The sequence below is a fragment of the Dermacentor andersoni genome, chromosome 3 (assembly GCF_023375885.2).
Source record: "Dermacentor andersoni chromosome 3, qqDerAnde1_hic_scaffold, whole genome shotgun sequence".
Lineage (NCBI taxonomy): Eukaryota > Metazoa > Arthropoda > Arachnida > Ixodida > Ixodidae > Dermacentor > Dermacentor andersoni.
In genome coordinates, this window is record NC_092816.1 from 177,870,740 (window position 1) to 177,889,605 (window position 18,866).

The 18,866-nt window shown below is 46.4% G+C and overlaps 1 protein-coding gene across 2 annotated transcripts in view; it reads left to right on the top strand.

The window, feature by feature from the left end:
* The window catches only part of LOC126524134 (serine/threonine-protein kinase haspin-like), a 60,527-nt gene that overhangs the window by 16,161 nt on the left and 25,500 nt on the right, over positions 1-18,866 (top strand). For both annotated transcript variants that reach the window (XM_055067306.2, XM_050172488.3), the window contains exon 5: positions 1,585-1,688. In XM_055067306.2, coding sequence (XP_054923281.1) covers positions 1,585-1,688 — 104 coding nt within the window. The remainder of the gene's footprint in view (positions 1-1,584; positions 1,689-18,866) is intronic.

The following is an 18,866-nucleotide window of genomic DNA, read 5'->3' on the forward strand; positions in this document are numbered from 1 at the left end:
CCCCTGTTCGCGCAAATGCGAAAAAAAAACAATGAAGACAAGGCGGTTGGTTAACATGAACAAGCGACAATTATTGAAAAAAAGGTGCTCACAAATCAAAGAATGTAAACAACCTACCTAATTAGTATATTAGACAAAACATTCCTAATAAAAATTTCAAAAAAATTTGCGTACACATGTTTCGACCACCGAACTAGAACCGATGAGCGTTGCGTTGTTGCAACAATAACCGCCTGACTGATATCCACAGTCGCTCCAATCAGCTGTCTGTTTTTAGAAGCAAAACTCACACGCAAAAACAAAGATCCGGTACAATGCGGTATAAAAAAATAAATAATCGTTGATTCCCTCTTTCGCAAGAATCGGTAGAACACGAAAGCGAAACGTGGCTTCAAAAAAGCTGTTTATTGCATGCGCCGAGCGTTGCGAAAATCCGCCGTGAACCACGGGCGTTTGCGAACCGTAGGACCTAAACCAAACGGGCTATTAGTAAGTAGTTTAGTGCACTCACGGTCCGCTGCAGCGAAACATGCACCATTTGTGCGTCGGCGACCATGCTTCAGGTTAGCTTGGCTGGTGGCGTCCCGTTGGCGAGCAGCGTCCTGCTCCCGAGTCGCTTGGGCGAAGGTTCGAGCATTTCGGTCCGGTTCCGTAGCGTCTTGGCCAGCCGGTCGAGTTGCGACGCGCTCAGCTTCAGGAATGCGAGTGGCAGAGTTCGCAGCATGCGCCGCGAACGGGCGAAGGCTTTCTGCTTGACGTTGGCGTGCCTTTCGCCGGACCAAAGCGAGATTCCACCGCCGACGTCCTTTCCTTTCTGCGCGGCTTAGCGCAGCAGTTTTCTCGGGGCCATCACAAGCGAAGCAGTAGGCAGCGTGTAAGCACTGCTGATGCATTTTGAAGCTGCACTCCGTAGGCGACGAGGCGTCGCAGGCTAAGCCGACACGAAAGAAAAACCATGTGCGGAAACTGCGTCGTCACCTGAGCCGAATGTGCCTACACCACCTATACCAGGCTACACCGCGTTGGAGCATCCGCTGCGCGGAGACTACCGAAGTGCTCACTGTCGGCGCTCGTTAGTGGAATGACGCAGTACTTCGCTTCAGCACTTCGAGATGGTGGTGCCATCACTGTCAAGATAGAGCATATTTGACACGTTCGCGCCGACGTCGCATCCGCTACACGAAGTTCATGGTAGATCCTTGTATAAAACGCTCGTGTTAAAAAAACGCGGCCCTTTTGTCCTTTGGTGGTTACACCTGCCTGGGTAGCAGCCTCGTCGCGCTCCTGTAATGATAGCAGTACTTTCTGGGCACTGCTATCATTTTGCAGATTGGCGTCACCAGCGACAACACACGCGTGCTATACCCAATATAAGCTGTCTAAGATAAGTCAGTCACTGAGAAATATACTTCTCCGTGTCAAATCTTGGAGCAGTGGGCCTGAGGATTTGAAATTATTGAAACATTTTCATTCTTTATAAACGTTGCCACCTTGTCGTTCCAGTGTTCCGCTAACGTCATTCTTCATAGGCAGAGACAGTGCGATGAAGTGCCTAATTTTTATTTATCATTTTCTCTCTCACAGTATCCACATAGCTGCCGCAAGTGCTACAACGACTGCGTGAACAAACTTATGACGCTATGCGACAGCCCGGAGGTCATGACCTTCAGCAATGCCCTACGGCAGCCGTGAGCAATATTTTTGAGGCGATTTCTCTGCCTATTATCCCATGTTTGGCGTAGTTGCTGCTGCTGAGTTGGTCGGTATCTCAGACGATATATATATATATATGTATATATATATATATATATGTGTGTGTGTGTGTGTGTGTGTGTGTGTGTGTGAGTGTGAGTGTGTGTGTCCGAGAACGGGCTTATGTAATCTCTGTATAGGCTCACCGACAAAGTAGTGCCGGAATGCGAGTTTGTTCTGCAGAGATACACAAATAAATTCGCACATGCAATCAGAATATACAACGTCGGCTCACAGGTACCTCTAAAGCATACCGACCTGTTAATGGAATAGCGCGCATTCCAATATACCAAATCATCGATGCTTTTTTTGTTTTTCAATGCAGGTATTTGGTATGTGTCACTGGGTGTGGGTCGATTCTTGGTAGATCCTTCACTATTCGTTTGTGCCACTGGGCCACTGAAAATACCATATCCAGCATTTCTGGACACGTACCAACTAGCGCCCCAAGTGGCCGTGGCACAAAGCTAGCGCGGTTTCAATGGAATGAGCGGGTTTATCGCGAATAATTAGAAGTACAACTCCATAATTGAAAAAGACAGGTGACAGACATGTTCTAGAAGAGAAGCCACACGAGTCAAGTGATTATGCTGTGGAAAGCTAGAATTTCGTTCCCAGAGCGCTTAAAGATACAGCCGTGGAAGCCTATGGAAACGATGAAAATTTCGGACTCGATTTTCGAGACCGAAATGGTCGCTGTAATGAAACTAAGGCTGCTATCGAAATAGCCGCTACAGCGTATGCAGGCCGCAGACTCGTCTTTTAATTTATGCCGATCTCCACTCTCTGCACATGGCGTCGCACTGTTCCCAAATGCAGTTTTTGAAGCAAAGTCATGCCAATTCACGTGATATCTTGATAAACGCAAACATATGATCGTGGAATCGTATGAAGGCGTGTCCGAGTGGTTTAATGGCGCGCAGCTATCATCCCTCGTCGTGCTGTTGGTGGTTGGACCCTGTGCTCCGTTATATTTTTTTAAGTCACGTAGGACTTCATTCTACAGCCTCCTACAAGATGGCAGAAACACAAAACTCAAGATCTGTATTCGGTTTTGGTTTTTTAACACTGCTTTCAAATATTATACTTTCTATTTTTCCTTCCTAAAATGTAGCAAAGTGTTGTTCATTGGCCAAGTCATCCCTTTTATAATCATATTTTATTGTTTGAACGACATAACTACAAGCATGCGCATGTCTGCCTGTTACTTAAAAAAAAAAGAACTTCAATGCCTGGCAGCACGGAATGCACCTTGAACACGAAGTTTTAACTGGGCCCTGAAAACAAGCAACATATAGTGATCTAATCCTGCTTACGGAGGGCTGTATAATTTCGGCAGAGAAATGAAGTAACAAAGCTTAGTTTTTCATTGAGTAGGAGAGGTGCAATGGTGCGAAGGAAACAACGTGGAGAAATGACAAATTAGGGCTATGCATTCCTTTACCTACAGGACTCACTGCAGTTCAAAGATGTATAGCTCTCCTATAGGCGAAAAAAAAATTATTGTGCCTCGATGCTCAAGTTTTGTTCCATTTCTATGACGACCAACTGTATCAAAATTACGGGCTGCAAAAGTGGTTTTGTTTCAGAAAGTGTAGGCGAGAATAACCTCCGTATAAATGATTACGCTTGAAACACATAGGGATGCAGTAGGATAACCTAGAAAAATATACGTTATCGACATCGAAACTGACCAAAAAGGCCACGCACTCCGTAAAATGACTAAATTTAGGACATTAAGAATGAGCTAGCTTGAAACATTGAGAATCGCAGGGGCGTCTGCGTCAGTAGGCGTTTGGTGTGTTGTGACACCACACAAAGGTTGGCCCCTCCCGCGCGTAACCGTGTGCGGCTTAGCCGTGTCCGAGGAAAAGGGGATCCTGGGGTTGAGCCAATGTGATCGTTTGGACCTTTATAGACCCTCGGCGGAGGCAACACCTTCGGCTTCACGTAGACGGCACTTCCGGACTAACCCATCCGGGGGAAATGGGTAGTTGTCTTTTTCTGTCTTCCTCTGAAATCCTTCGTCTTTCTTACTGTTCATCTTTCCTCTCTTGTCTTCACTCCGTCTTACTTCCATCTGTATGGATTCGATGTATAGAAGTCAAGCATGCGTAGGAAGGCCCCAGGCTCACAACAGGGACGTAGGTGCAGGGCACAACTATGTCAACTGACAGGCGCAAATGGGTTCTGGTGACGAGCAGGCAATCCAGGTGTGGCTGCCACATAAAACTTTTGGTCGTGCTGTGAAGCGGTTAAATGGGTACGAGCGAGTTGGATTGTATGATCAGTCAAGGCGCATCACCACGAGTTTCTAAAGTGTTCTCAGAAGTCGCATTTAAAGCCGAAACTATATTCAGACGAAATACAGTAAGTTCCTCTCGACAAAGTGAATTGAAGAATAACTTGATGACAGCACTCGTATGGTATATCAAGAGACTGAAGAAGGCAGCCAGATTCCAGACAGACAGCCAGACAGCCAGACGGCTTCTTCAAGATCTGGCAGATTTAATGTGTGCTGACGCAACATCGCACACAAGAAAGTTTATGGTCACCCAAATGATTAGCGTGGTCCTACTTGCGTGACGTGACATGGTGGTTTGGCGTCAGGACATCATGGAGTGGCGCGTAACGGCTTACATAGGGTGCTTGAGAATAACAACTCGCGCATAAGGGATATCGGGGGGACGTTTCTACGGTACAAAATGACATCCTGGAAAAAAAATAAGTTTGCGAATAGAAGCATCAGGAGATTGAATATTACGGCTTCTCTTGATCTTGTTCAGAGTGACGTCACCGTTCTATTCAGCGTTTATTCCTGAGAATATGAGTTCAAGTTATGTTTATTTGCATCACAATGGCGCGCGTGCCCAGGCAAAAATTGGAAGCATTTCATTTTAGGGTGCCCGATCGAGTCTTGTGTGTATATATATTACGTACGACAACAGTAGCAAGAATACAACATTAATAAACGAATAGAATTCTGAAACAAGTTCACTTATTAGTAGAGTGTGGTAAAAAGGAAGTATCGCTGTATAGTTTAGCATGGTATAGCTCTGGAGGAAGCAAACAATGATTATGCTGAAAAAAGATGTCTTGTAGGCCTGAACTAAATTGAATAGACTATTCGCGTCTTGGCAACAGGATAATGTGACTACAGAACGCAGAAACTCTATTGTACCTGTCGGCCAGTTGGCTCTTGCAGTGTTGAAATCCCACAAAGGACGTGATAACGCCACGGCGACACGTGACTGTAAGCCAACAAATAGACATTTCTTAAAGCTATGCTTTATTTCCTTCTTCCTGCGACTTTTCCACTGCTGCTCTCTTTCACGCCGCGTCGATGGTCGGTTCTAAGGAAAGGCTACGCAAGAAACTCGCTTGGACCTGTCCATCGCGTCGCATGTGCACAATGCCATCTCGAGGTTCCCTGGGTGTCGGCACATTATCCTTTTGACAGCTGTAATTATCCGCGACCCCCGAAACAGTATTGCACAAGCTGCAGCACTTACCTTTCTATTAACGTGCAAGTCCTGAGAAGGATCGATAGGATGCTAGAGAGGGGGCAGGGAGAAGGGGCAGACAATGGGTAGAACCGGCGCAGTTGCGAAATGAGTGAATAAGAGCCTTGCCACTATTTGCTCGCAATTTCCTTACAAGGGGGAAATGCGGTATAGGGAGAAGGCGACGTGAGAAGATAAAGAAACGGTTCTGCTACAGACACGACCGCGTATGCGGGCAAACGAAAGGTATGGTACTGTACGTTTCTGTACCACTGAATGCCGTGACAGGCACACCCCCAAATTTTGGGAGTGGGCCAGGTCAGTTTTGGACAGGGATCAACTCAATTTTCGAACTGGGCAAAGTCAATTTTTCGGGTGTGGGCCACCGAAATTTTGCGGGTGGGCCAATCCAGTTTCGGAAGTGGGCCAGGTTGGCTTCGTGCGTTATACACCTCAATTTGCGAATTAGGCAGTAAATATTTTGGGTGTAAGCCTCCAGGTTTCTGCCCCTGTACTCACGTACGGGGCAGAAACCTGGAGGCTTACGAAAAGGGTTCTACTTAAATTGAGGACGACGCAACGGGCTATGGAAAGAAAAATGATAGGTGTAACGTTAAGGGATAAGAAAAGAGCAGATTGGGTGAGGGAACAAACGCGCGTTAATGACATCTTAGTTGAAATCAAGAAAAAGAAATGGGCATGGGCAGGACATGTAATGAGGAGGGAAGATAACCGATGGTCATTAAGGGTTACGGACTGGATTCCGAGGGAAGGGAAGCGTAGCAGGGGGCGACAGAAAGTTAGGTGGGCAGATGAGATTAGGAAGTTTGGAGGGTCAACATGGCCACAATTAGTACATGACCGGGGTAGTTGGAGAAGTATGGGAGAGGCCTTTGCCCTGCAGTGGGCGTAATCAGGCTGATGATGATGATGATGATTTTGGGTGTGGGCCGTCCAAATTTTGGGGTTGGGGAAGTAAATTTTCGGAGTAGGCCGGGTTGGTTTTGAACGTGGGATAACTCAATTGTTGAATTGGGCAAAGTAATTTTTGGGTGGGGGGGGGGGGGGGGCGTGGACCACGGCATCCATCCTACGCCGTGGCTGTTCAACCGCAGCAGGTCCAGCGTCGGCAACGGGACGTCAACACTTGGTCATGCAGGTTTGGTGCCATCGGATGTTACGGCAGACGCCGGATTTTCAGCTTCATGGGGAGTATAATGCTTCGCATTGATAAATTGGCTCTAGACGAAGTTCAGCTGAAACCCTTTGGTGCGAAATAAGTCGAGAATGTCGGCAAGTGTTAGAAAGGTTCAGTAGTTCCTGTGGCCAACGCCATCGCCCGCAGCTATCACTCGACTGCACGTATAAGTGAGATGCCTGGTTGTCAGTCTGTACAGGGCGAGTCAGGCCTGAAATTTGAGGCGCGGACACCATCACAATAAATACAACGCTCTCTATGGTGTCATTCTTCGACAGCGTGATACCGATTCTCGAGCAATGAGCTTGTGAACAAACTGTCTCATGTGCCGAGTATCACCTCTCTCAAACTGCCGACATTGCTTAGTGATGTCCATAACTGTCACACAACTCTTGAATACAAGTAAATGCGAGCACTTGTGCGTGAGGCATTTGAGTATGTGGGAAGCGTTCTTGGCAGGTTCTTGGCGTTTGATATGTGCTAGTCTACATTGCGACTATATTATAAAGGCGGAAAAACAACATAGTAGACACCATGGACAATACACAAATTCCGCATGTATTACTGCAAAATAATCTTATATAGCGGTCTTCCTCCACGCACGTGGATAACCGTGATGGAACAGTACTTTGACAACTAGCCGCAGGTACTGTAAATGTCACACCATAGGTGTACCTGGCCCGCTGGCCAGTAAATGTGACGTAATGTTCTGAGCAGCTTCGGCCATACATGCTAACAGGACCCGCCGTTGTTGCTCAGTGGCTATGGTGTTGGGCTGCTGAGCACGAGGTCGCGGGATCGAATCCCGGCCACGGCGGCCGCATTTCGATGGCGGCGAAATACGAAAACACCCGTGTACTTAGGTTTAGGTGCACGTTAAAGAACCCCAGGTGGTCGAAATTTCCGGAGTCCTCCACTACGGCGTGACTCATAAACTGAAAGTGGTTTTGGCACGTGAAACCCCATAATTTAATCTTTAATTTAATGCTAACAGAGACCGTTAGCACAATCCTTGTGTCGAGCCTTTTGCCTCAAGTTGCAAAATCAACTTGTTCATGAGTACATCTTCATTCTTAAGAGGAAGCTTTAGCTCGGGTGCTCCTATCTAAATACATGTAAAAGGAGAATTCGTCTTTCTCGGCAACCGCTGCACCAAATTTGACGATGTTTCTTGCATTTAAAAGAAAAAAACTTAGTCTAGTGACTGTTGGTTTCGAATTTACGATTTATGTTGTGAATCTTTTATTAAACATTGTCGAACATAGGAAATTTTCAAAAAATGAAACTATAATGTTTACAACTCTGTAACTCAACAACAAAAAATGATAATACAATTCTGTGAAATGCCTCTTATAGTACATCCAAAGCGGACAAAATTTATATGTTACACGTAAATCTCAAAATATATAATAACATGAAAATACAGCTTTTGCAGAACCCTTATAAACAACGTAACAAATTCACATACGATCTAAAATGATATATCGAATTTGCCCGCTTTCAATGATCTAATGGATGCCGCTTATAGAACCGCGATATCTGTTCTTGATGCAGAGCTATGAATTTGTAAACTTCGTGCTTCTATTTTTTTTCAGACGGTCGAACGTTTGAAAATCTTTTTAACAAATTCAAGCAATAAATCGAAATTCCGCTTCCAACATTCACTAGAATTTAACTCTCTCTCTAATGCAACAAATTTCATTAAAATAGGTCCAGGGGTTATCTCATAAAAACCGTTTCGCGTTTTCCACGTACTTTAACAGGCCGCGTTGGAGTTTGGCCCTAGCTAAAGCTTCCTCTTAAGAACAAGCTTTAGCTCGGGCCCAACTCCGACGCGGCCTATTCAAATACCTGTAAAATGAAGGACTTTATTATGAGATAACTGCTGGACCGATTTTAACGATATTTGTTGCATTTGAGACAGAATTTTAAATTCCAGTCACTGTTGCAACCCCGCAGGGGCGTCTGCATCAGCAGGCGTTTGGTGTGTTGCGACACCACGGACCCGAGCACACGAGGGTTGGACCCTCCCGCGTGTAGCCGTGCGCGGCTTAGCCGTGTCTGGGGAAAGGGGGATCCTGGAGGTTGAGCCGATGCTGGGTGTTTGGACCTTTAAGGCCCCCCGGCGGAGGCAACACCCCTCTTCGGCCTCGGCTTCACATAGACGGCACCCCCGGACTGACCCACCCGGGGGAAATCGGTAGTCGCCTCTTCCTGTCCTCCTCTCCAATCTTCGACTTTCTCTTCCACTTTTACATCTTTCCTGTCTTCTCTTCACTTCTTATTACTTCCTTTCTCCATGGCGGCAAGGGTTAACCTTGTGTATCTGCCCTCCCTTGGGTATAATATATTGGGTTATAGTAGCAATATACGGCTGGCGCCTGCAGCCTTACGCGTTAAGGCCTGCAGCGTCCCCATGTTGGGCTCCGTGGTGGGTGGCCGCCATTGCTGCCGAACACAAACCAAAATACCATGGGAACACCCGCATTTCCCCGCCTACTTGATCGTCACCCTCAGAAGAGGGGACGCACCGAAGACTTCAGCACATGTTTGACCCGCACTAAAGAGAACTACCCGAAATACCATGTTGTACATAGTGAGAATGCTGCAAAACAGGCCAGACTCATTTCACCATTCATAGTCTCAAAATCTTTGACCGAAGCCTTAGGGTCAGGTTACAAGGTGACGAAAATGGCAAGTGGAGATCTTCTTCTTGAGATCCCACAGAAAAATCAATACGAAAAGCTAGACAGTCTGGTGACCTTTGGCAACATTCCAGTTTCTGTTACGCCACACCGATCAATGAACAGCTCACGCGGAGTCGTCTCAGAGGCAGACCTTCAGGATTTGACAGAAGCTGAACTGCTGGAAGGATGGAAAGATCAAAATGTGACCGATGTGAAGCGTATTATAATTAGACGGGACAATAAGGAAATCCCCACAAAGCATCTTATCCTAACATTTGCATCCAGCGTACAGCCAGAAACGATTGAAACAGGATACATCAGATTAAACGTTCGACCATATATCCCCAACCCTAGAAGGTGTTTCAAATGTCAGAGGTTCGGCCATGGCTCGCAGAGCTGCCGTGGTCAGACAACTTGTGCAAAGTGTGGAGTGCAGGGCCACCCCTCCGAGAACTGCAGTGGCACACCTCACTGTGTGAACTGCAGTGGTGACCATCCAGCTTACTCACGCTCCTGTCCGAACTGGAAGAAAGAAAAAGATATAATCACCCTTAAAGTCAAAGAAAATATTGCGTTTAAGGAAGCCCGTAAACGGTGCTCACCTTTCCACAGCACACCTTATGCTGATGCGGCGCGTCGGGGCGCAGCGTCGCAGCGGCAATCGCCGAGTGCCCTGCCCGCGTGCAGCGAGCAGGCACCTTTGGCTCCTGCCCCCAGGGTGGAAGTAGGTAAGCCTACTCCATCCAACCAGCAACCAGGCCCGGCTACCCTTGGGTTGCCGGTCCCACAAGAGTTATCTGCGGAAACCTGCGCTGCACGCAGCGATCCCGCAGGACCGATAGCGGCCACGAAGGTAGGCGCAGCTGAGGCTGCCTCGACCTCCCCGGCCCCTCCCAGCGCTGGCAACAGCCGGCGCAGCCAAATCCCACAGGGAGCCCCATCGACCTCAGGGCTGGTGGGCGCAGGGGTCTTGCCTTCCGAGGTGAGACTCTCAGGAAAAACTTCTCGCTCGCAAGAGCGCGTGTCCGGCGCCTCACAAGAGGCAATGGACACAACACCTATACCTACGGCGCAGCAAGCGCCTAAGGAGCGGCGAGGTTCCCTCGAGCGCTCCAGAAAAAACAAAACCCCGGTTACAGGGCCTCGAAAGAGCTCTGTAACCTAAGGCATCACCTCCCTTTCCGTAGACACAGTACTTATTTAAAATAAATATGGATACACAAATTATTCAATGGAACGTCAGAGGTCTTCTTAGAAACCTGGATGACGTACAAGAACTCATACACAAACACAATCCAAAAGTGCTGTGTTTACAGGAAACACACCTAAAATCAAAACACACAAACGTTCTCCAACAGTATATAACTTTTCGCAAAGATCGCGATGATGCTATCGCATCATCGGGAGGTGTAGCTATAGTTATCCACAAAAGCATTGCGTGTCAACATTTACAGCTCCAAACGCCTCTTGAAGCAGTGGCAGTTCGAGCTGTCCTCCTAAACAAACTCATCACCATTAGCTCGCTTTACGTACCCCCACACTACAAATTAAACAAACATGAATTCCAGTCATTTATAGACGAATTGCCAGAACCTTATGTTGTTCTTGGCGATCTCAATGCGCACAGCTCCCTGTGGGGTGACTGTCGTATAGATGCGCGAGGTCGTCTTGTTGAGCAGTTCCTTTTTTCTTCTGGTGCGTGCCTTTTGAATAAGAAGAAACCCACTTATTACTGTCTCGCAAATAATACCTTTTCTTCAATTGATCTCAGCATAGTTTCCCCGTCTATACTGCCTGAACTGGAGTGGGAAGTTGCGAACAATCCTTACGGAAGCGACCACTTCCCCATACTATTAAGAACACTTAAAGAAAACGAATATCTACCACAGGCTCCTAGGTGGCAGGTTGACACAGCCGACTGGGAGAAATTCCGAACCATAACTAGCATATCATGGGATGACATGTCCTCGTTACAAATTGATGCTGCTGTGGATTACCTTACAGCTTTTATTATAGATGCCGCATCTAAATGCATACGTGAAGTAAGTGGCTCGACATGCAAACGGCATGTCCCGTGGTGGAACGATGAATGTAGAGTCGCACGTAGGAATTAAAACAAAGCGTGGGGGTTGCTACGCGCTTCGCCCACTGCAGAGAATCTCGTTAACTTTAAGAAGGTAAGTCTCAAGGCAGGAGAACCCGCCGACAGGCCAGAAGAGAGAGCTGGCAAAAGTTTTTATCGAACATCAACTCGTTTACAGATGAGGCGAAAGTCTGGAACCGCGTAAATAGAATTAGAGGGAGACAAACATATTCACTCCCTCTGGTAAACACACAGGGTGATACGCTGCAACATCAGGCAGACTCACTTGGGGAGCACTTTGAGAGTGTGTCAAGTTCAAAACATTATTCGAAATCCTTCCTGAAATATAAGCAAATAGAAGAACGTAAGCCACTCAAAAGAAAATGTCCACAGAGTGAATCCTACAACTGCCCATTCAGTATTGCTGAGTTGAAAGCTGCCTTGAGCTCATGCAAGAGCTCGGCACCCGGATCTGACAGAATCATGTATGAAATGCTCAAAAACTTACACGATGACACGCAAGTTACACTACTCACACTTTTCAACACCATCTGGGATGGAGGGTACCTTCCAACCGCATGGAAGGAAGCTATTGTGGTCCCTGTTTTGAAACAAGGCAAAGACCCTTCCTCAGTGGCAAGTTACCGCCCGATAGCCCTCACAAGTTGCCTTTGTAAGGTATTTGAAAAAATTATTAATCGGCGAGTGATCCATTTCCTTGAAATGAGCAAAATGCTTGATCCTTATCAATTGGGCTTTCGAGAAGGGCGGTCCACAACCGATCATCTCGTACGTGTTGAAGCAAATATTCGGGAGGCATTCATACATAAACAGTTCTTCCTATCGATATTTCTCGATATGGAAAAGGCCTATGACACAACGTGGCGTTACGGAATCTTAAGAGACCTGTCAGAAATGGGCATCCACGGTAATATGCTTAACATAATGGAAAGCTATCTGTCAAACCGTACGTTCCGGTTAAAAGTAGGCAATGCACTCTCACGTCCTTTTACGCAAGAAACGGGTGTACCCCAAGGAGGCGTGCTCAGCTGCACACTCTTCATCGTGAAGATGAACACGCTTCGCGCTTCATTACCTCAGGCCATCTTTTACTCTGTCTACGTGGACGACATTCAGATAGCTTTCAAATCCTGTAACCTCGCAGTGTGTGAGAGACAGGTACAGCATGGCCTGAACAAAGTCTCAATGTGGGCAGACAGGAATGGATTTAAGATCAATCCTAACAAAAGCACTTGCGTTCTTTTTACAAGAAAGAGAGGAATGATCCCAGACCCTTGCTTAGAACTGGGTGGACAACAAATACCTGTAAACAAAGAACACAAATTCCTAGGTGTCATACTTGACTACAGACTCACTTTCGTCCCCCACATTCAACATCTTAAAGAAAAATGTCTAAAAACGATGAACATAATGAAACTCCTATCCCAGAGTACATGGGGTAGTGACAGGATGTCTTTATTGAAACTCTATAAAAGCCTCATTCGTTCACGCCTAGACTATGGTGCCGTGATTTATCACTCTGCCGCCCCGAGTGCGCTAAAAATGCTAGATCCTATTCACCATCTAGGTATCCGTTTAGCCACCGGCGCTTTCAGGACAAGTCCTGTTGAAAGTTTATACGCCGAATCGAACGAGTGGTCACTTCATCTTCAGAGAACATACATCAGCCAAACATATTTTCTGAAAGTCCACTCTAATCCTCAGCATCCGTGTTATACTACCGTTAATGATTTGACATATGCTACACTCTTTCATAATCGTCCCTCCGTAAGACAGCCTTTCTCGCTGCGTGTGAGGGACCTTAGTCATGAAATGCATGTCCCACTCCTCGACCTTTGCCTAATGCATTCAGCCAAGCTGCTACTTCCTTGGGAGTGGCAGCTGATACAATGCGATATATCTTTCATGAAAGTCACAAAACACGCTCCAGAGGTTGAAATTCAAATGCATTTCCGGGAACTCCAGCACAAATACTCCTGCACGGAGTTCTACACAGACGCATCGAAGTCACACGACGGGGTGTCCTATGCAGCCGTTGGTCCATCCTTCTCGGAATCCGACGTACTGCATCCGGAAACTAGTATCTTTACGGCTGAGGCCTACGCACTGCTGTCGGCCGTAAAGCATATAAATAAATCAAAACTCCAGAAATCAGTTATATATACAGACTCCCTCAGTGTTGTGAAGGCCTTGATGTCTTTCTGTAATCACAAAAATCCAGTATTTAATGAACTCTATTCCGCACTGTGTAAAGCATATATATCTAACCAACATTTGATTATATGCTGGGTGCCTGGACACAGGGGCATCGAGGGAAACATTCTAGCCGACCAGATGGCCACATCAACTTCATCTCATGCAGTTAATTCTACTGCTTCGGTCCCTGTCACAGACCTGAAGCCTTTCTTAAGAAGGAAACTACGAAAGCATTGGCAACGCATGTGGGACGAAGAAATAAATAATAAACTGCATGTTTTAAAGCCACAATTAGGTTTTTGGCCTCCTGTAACAAAATCCCGCCGTACAGATGTCCTATTCTGCCGTCTAAGAATAGGGCACACTTTTGGCACACATAACTTTTTACTCACGGGAAACGAGCCTCCAACCTGTGGTAGATGCGGGGAGAGGCTGACCGTCCTCCACGTCCTACTGGAGTGTCGGGAAGCCGAATCCGAAAGAAAAAAACATTTTCTCTTAGCATACCGGCACCACATCCCCCTTCATCCTGTTATGCTACTTGGTCCAGAACCACTCTTTGATAGCAACGCCGTCCTAGGTTTTTTGAAAGATGTTGTGTTGCATGTTATTAGCCCCACACGTTCGTAGCGCTTCCTCTCTCCAGAGGATGCCGCTGCGATAATTATTTTGAATAGCACATGCCTCTAGGCCCTTGTTGTTCAAGGGCTCTGGCGAGGCAGTCGTGCTCTAAGCAATTTAACATCTCGCATATTTTAAACAATGCATCATTCTTTTACGATGGATTTTAATGTTCATAGTATTCGTCATTAGTCATCGCCATAATTTTATAGTACATAGATTTTACGCATTTACAGCGACTATTTTTAGGCCACTTTACAGCCAAGTCACATCTTCCATAATACATCGTTAACACTACCACCTGTCATGGCGCTCTTTGGCCAAACCTGGCCCTTGCGCCACAAAACACCACACATCATCATCATCATCACTGTTGCAAGTGGGATTTCGATTTAGCGCTTGAAGTTTGTTAAAATAATTTTCAAGAATTCTAAACGTTGCAAGAATAGAAGCACGCAGTTTACAAATTAATACCTCTGAAACAAGATCAGATATCGTGGTTTTGTAAACGGCGTTCACTAGATCATTGAAAGCGTGAATTTGTTACGGTGTGTACAAGGGTTATGCAAAAGCTGTATTTCCATATTACTAAATTTCTTTAGATTCACGTGTAACATATCACTTTTGTCCCATTTACGTATACTATTAGGTGCAGTTCACATAATTGTGATGTGACTTTTCATTGCGGAGTTAGAGTTGTAAATGTGTGTTTCGTCTTCTGAAAATTTTTGACATTTGCCACTTTTTAATAAAATATTTACGACCTAAATCAAACATTCGAAAGCAACAGTAACTAGATTTTAAGCTTTTGTTTTAAATGCAACAAATCTCTCCAAATTTGGTGCAGTGGTTGCCCCGAGAAAAGCGAATTCTCCTTTTACATGTATTTAGATAGGAGCACCCGACCTAAAGCTTCCTCTTAAGCACATCTTTTCTCGATTTGCAGCTGCTGCGGTAGCGCATGAGTGCGGATAGCAAAATCCATAGGAAAATAATTGGGGTAACCTTAACGAAACGGATAGGTAAAAATTAAAACAGGAGTGAATGGTCAAAATCAAAAGCCGTCCACGATGGCATCTCTCGTCAACGCTGTGCGACGTTCGAACGCTAAGAATTTGTTCCGATTGAAGTAAAGCTCCCGCGGAATGATTCCGTTGATTATCGTAGCCCGTTGACCCCGTAACGCTACAAGAAAAGCCCGTGCATGCCTTTCGGGAACCCTCTGAAATGGCCAGGATCAATCGTCGCTGGGTTTGCCTTGTCCAGAAAACCTGGATATTAGAATAAGTATATGCCGCTAGATGTGTGCTATACTTCTCTGCATACAACTGCCATCGCTATTCTTCCGTGTATCGCGTTGGTCACATCGCCGCGTAGACATCTCAAGCTGGATACGTGTGCGGAAACCTGACCGGCACGTCGCGCCAGTCATCGCTTGCGAACTGCCGCCGAACTGCCGGCGTGGAAAACGTGGGAGCGACGGCACCATCGGCGCGATGGCGGCGCCGGTTCTGTGAAGCTGCGCCTATATTCAATGTTACTAGACTGCTCTTCGCTTCTTGGGAATCCACGTGAGGAACTCGAAAACATGAGGACAATTCACGCTCTTTTAACGTGAGGTACCATCGTCTTTCATTATAAATAATGTCGCCTGTACATTCTATTGTGCACTCTTAAAGAAAATTACACTCTTTGGGGCTTATCTTGTCCCACAACGATAAGTCATCTGTCTTTCCCGCGTTTCCTTTCTTTAACGCTGTGAACCCGGTACTACTCGGTCAGCAACGGCTTGCGCGTTATCAGTTGACACAGCATTCTCGACAGGAAAGTAGCGAGCGCCGACTTTTCAAGAAAGGAAACGCAAGCAAGGCAGATGATGATCATCGTTGTTGGACAAATATACACCCCAAAGGGTGCAACCGTTTTAAGAGTGTGCCATAATTGTTGTAATAAAAGAGTTACGAAAGATGCCTAACTTTAGCGCAAGCTTTGGTATGGCGCTGGCAACATGTTTCTGCAGTGGGTTTTGGTTTTCTTTTCGTTTTATTAAGGTGCGCCACTCGGTTAGCTACACGTCATTGTGACGCTGCGCTCTCCCCGCTCTCATTGGCTGCTCAGGCTCGCCGGTGCGGGGCTTCGCATGCGGCATGCCGGTCACATCTACTTCGCTGGATACAGGCGACGGCCGCCGGACTTCCGTTGCGACCCGTCCCGTACCGGTGCGCTGTTGCGAACTTCGCAGCGCTCTTCGCTCATGTGTCCCCGCCTTAGTACTGTGCATCTACTCTCTGTACCGGTGTGCGCTGTACTTTGTAGGGACAGTGCGTCCGCGTAATTTGGCATTTGAATCTGCGGCATGTGTTGTTCCCAAGCCGGCGAGCTGGGCGATCAGGCTCACGTGAGAATTATGTTCACGTCACTCGCAGTCGTTTTGCTTTTGCCCCGTCCGAATGCGCTGCGCTCGCCTCACGAGATTGACGGTGGTACTGCCCAAGTTTGATCGGAGATCGCTGCGCAGTGGCACGCGCACTAGTTGTGACCAGCTTTTCAACATACTGCGGATCTTCACATTTTAAAGCCAATTCAGTTTCTTTTAAAAAAAAAAAAGGGCACCTTGTCGACGAGAGACATTCTAGTAGAGGCGCTAGGATATAGTGGTTGGGGTTCTCTCAGTGCGTCATGTAATATTCGGGTAAGTGAGCACGCAATGCACACTTAGACTAATGGCCGAATGCGATGGGTGTAGTGCGTGTTGTGCGAACTGGCATAACGACAATTACAAGAGAAAGAATTTCAGAGCACATGCTTTGCTTCCATTTTTTTTCATTTCCCCGGTGACGAACCTCGTGTGTGCATAAGGGCCGCGTGTTCGACGTATGGGGCCTCCTGAAACATAGCTTGCTGCTGGGTTAGTTCATCATCATCATCATCAGCCTGGTTACGCCCACTGCAGGGCAAAGGCCTCTCCCATACTTCTCCAACAACCCGGTCATGTACTAATTGCGGCCATGCCGTCCCTGCAAACTTCTTAATCTCATCCGCCCACCTAACTTTCTGCCGCCCCCTGCTACGCTTCCCTTCCCTTGGAATCCAGTCGGTAACCCTTAATGACCATCGGTTATCTTCCCTCCTCATTACATGTCCTGCCCATGCCCATTTATTTTTCTTGATTTCAACTAAGATGTCATTACATCGCGTTTGTTCCCTCACCCAATCTGCTCTTTTCTTATCCCTTAACGTTACACCTATCATTCTTCTTTCCATAGCTCGTTGCGTCGTCCTCAATTTGAGTAGAACCCTTTTCGTAAGCCTCCAGGTTTCTGCCCCGTAGGTGAGTACTGGTAAGACACAGCTATTATACACTTTTCTCTTGAGGGATAATGGCAACCTGCTGTTCATGATCTGAGAATGCCTGCCAAACGCACCCCAGCCCGTTCTTATTCTTCTGATTATTTCCGTCTCATGATCCGGATCCGCCGTCACTACCTGCCCTAAGTAGATGTATTCCATTACCAGTTCCAGTGCCTCGCTACCTATTGTAAAGTGCTGTTCTCTTCCGAGACTGTTAAACATTACTTTAGTTTTTTACAGATTAATTTTTAGACCCACCCTTCTGCATTGCCTCTCCAGGTCAGTGAGCATGCATTGCAATTGGTCCCCTGAGTTACTAAGCAAGGCAATATCATCAGCGAATCGCAAATTACTAAGGTATTCTCCATTAACTCTTATCCCGAATTCTTCCCAATCCAGGTCTCTGAATACCGCCTGTAAATACGCTGTCAATAACATTGGAGAGATCGTATCTGCTTGCCTGACGCCTTTCTTTATTGTGATTTTGTTGCTTTCTTTATGGAGGACTACGGTGGCGGTGGAGCCGCTATAGATATCTTTCAGTATATTTATATACGGCTCGTCTACACCCTGATTCCGTAATGCCTCCATGACTGCTGAGGTTTCGACAGAATCAAACGCTTTCTCGTAATCAATGAAAGCTATATATAAGGGTTGGTTATATTCCGCACATTTCTCTATCACCTGATTGATAGTGTGAATATGATCTATTGTTGAGTAGCCTTTACGGAATCCTACCTGGTCCTTTGCATGACAGAAGTCTAAGGTGTTCCTGATTCTATTTGCGATTACCTTAGTAAATATTTTGTAGGCAACGGACAGTAAGCTGATCGGTCTATAATTTTTCAAGTCTTTGGCGTCCCCTTTGGCGTCCCCCTGGGTTAGTTGGTTTATGGTATATAGCAAAATTAAAGAAAGTGCAGAAAAAGGGCCCCTACAAGACTGAACAACACAAGCGCTCTGTTGTTCTTGCTTGTTTTGTTAACTCTTCTACGTGTCCTTGTTTCGTGCTCTTTTAATTTTGCTTTAGGCCTGCTTAAATTAAATTATGGGGTATTACGTGCCAAAACTACGCTCTGATTATGAGGTATGCCGGAGTGGGGTACTCCGGAAATTTGTACCACCTGGGGTTAATAACGTGCACCTAAATAACGTGCACCTAATGTACGCGGGTGTTTTTCGCATTTCGTCCCCAGCGAAATGCGACCGCCTAGGCCAGGATCCGATCGCGCGACCTCGTGCTTAGCAGCCGAGCACCGTAGCCAATAAGCAACCACGGCGGCTTGCGCATTTTCGGCTGTGGGCATACGTAAATTTACCACATGCATCTACCGACGCCCCAAAAGTACCGGTAACCGGAGTTCCAATGATCAGTGATCAACATGGCCGCTCATAGTGTACGTGAAATACATCAAGAAGTAAACTCACAGTGGAAACTACATCATAGCTAGTAG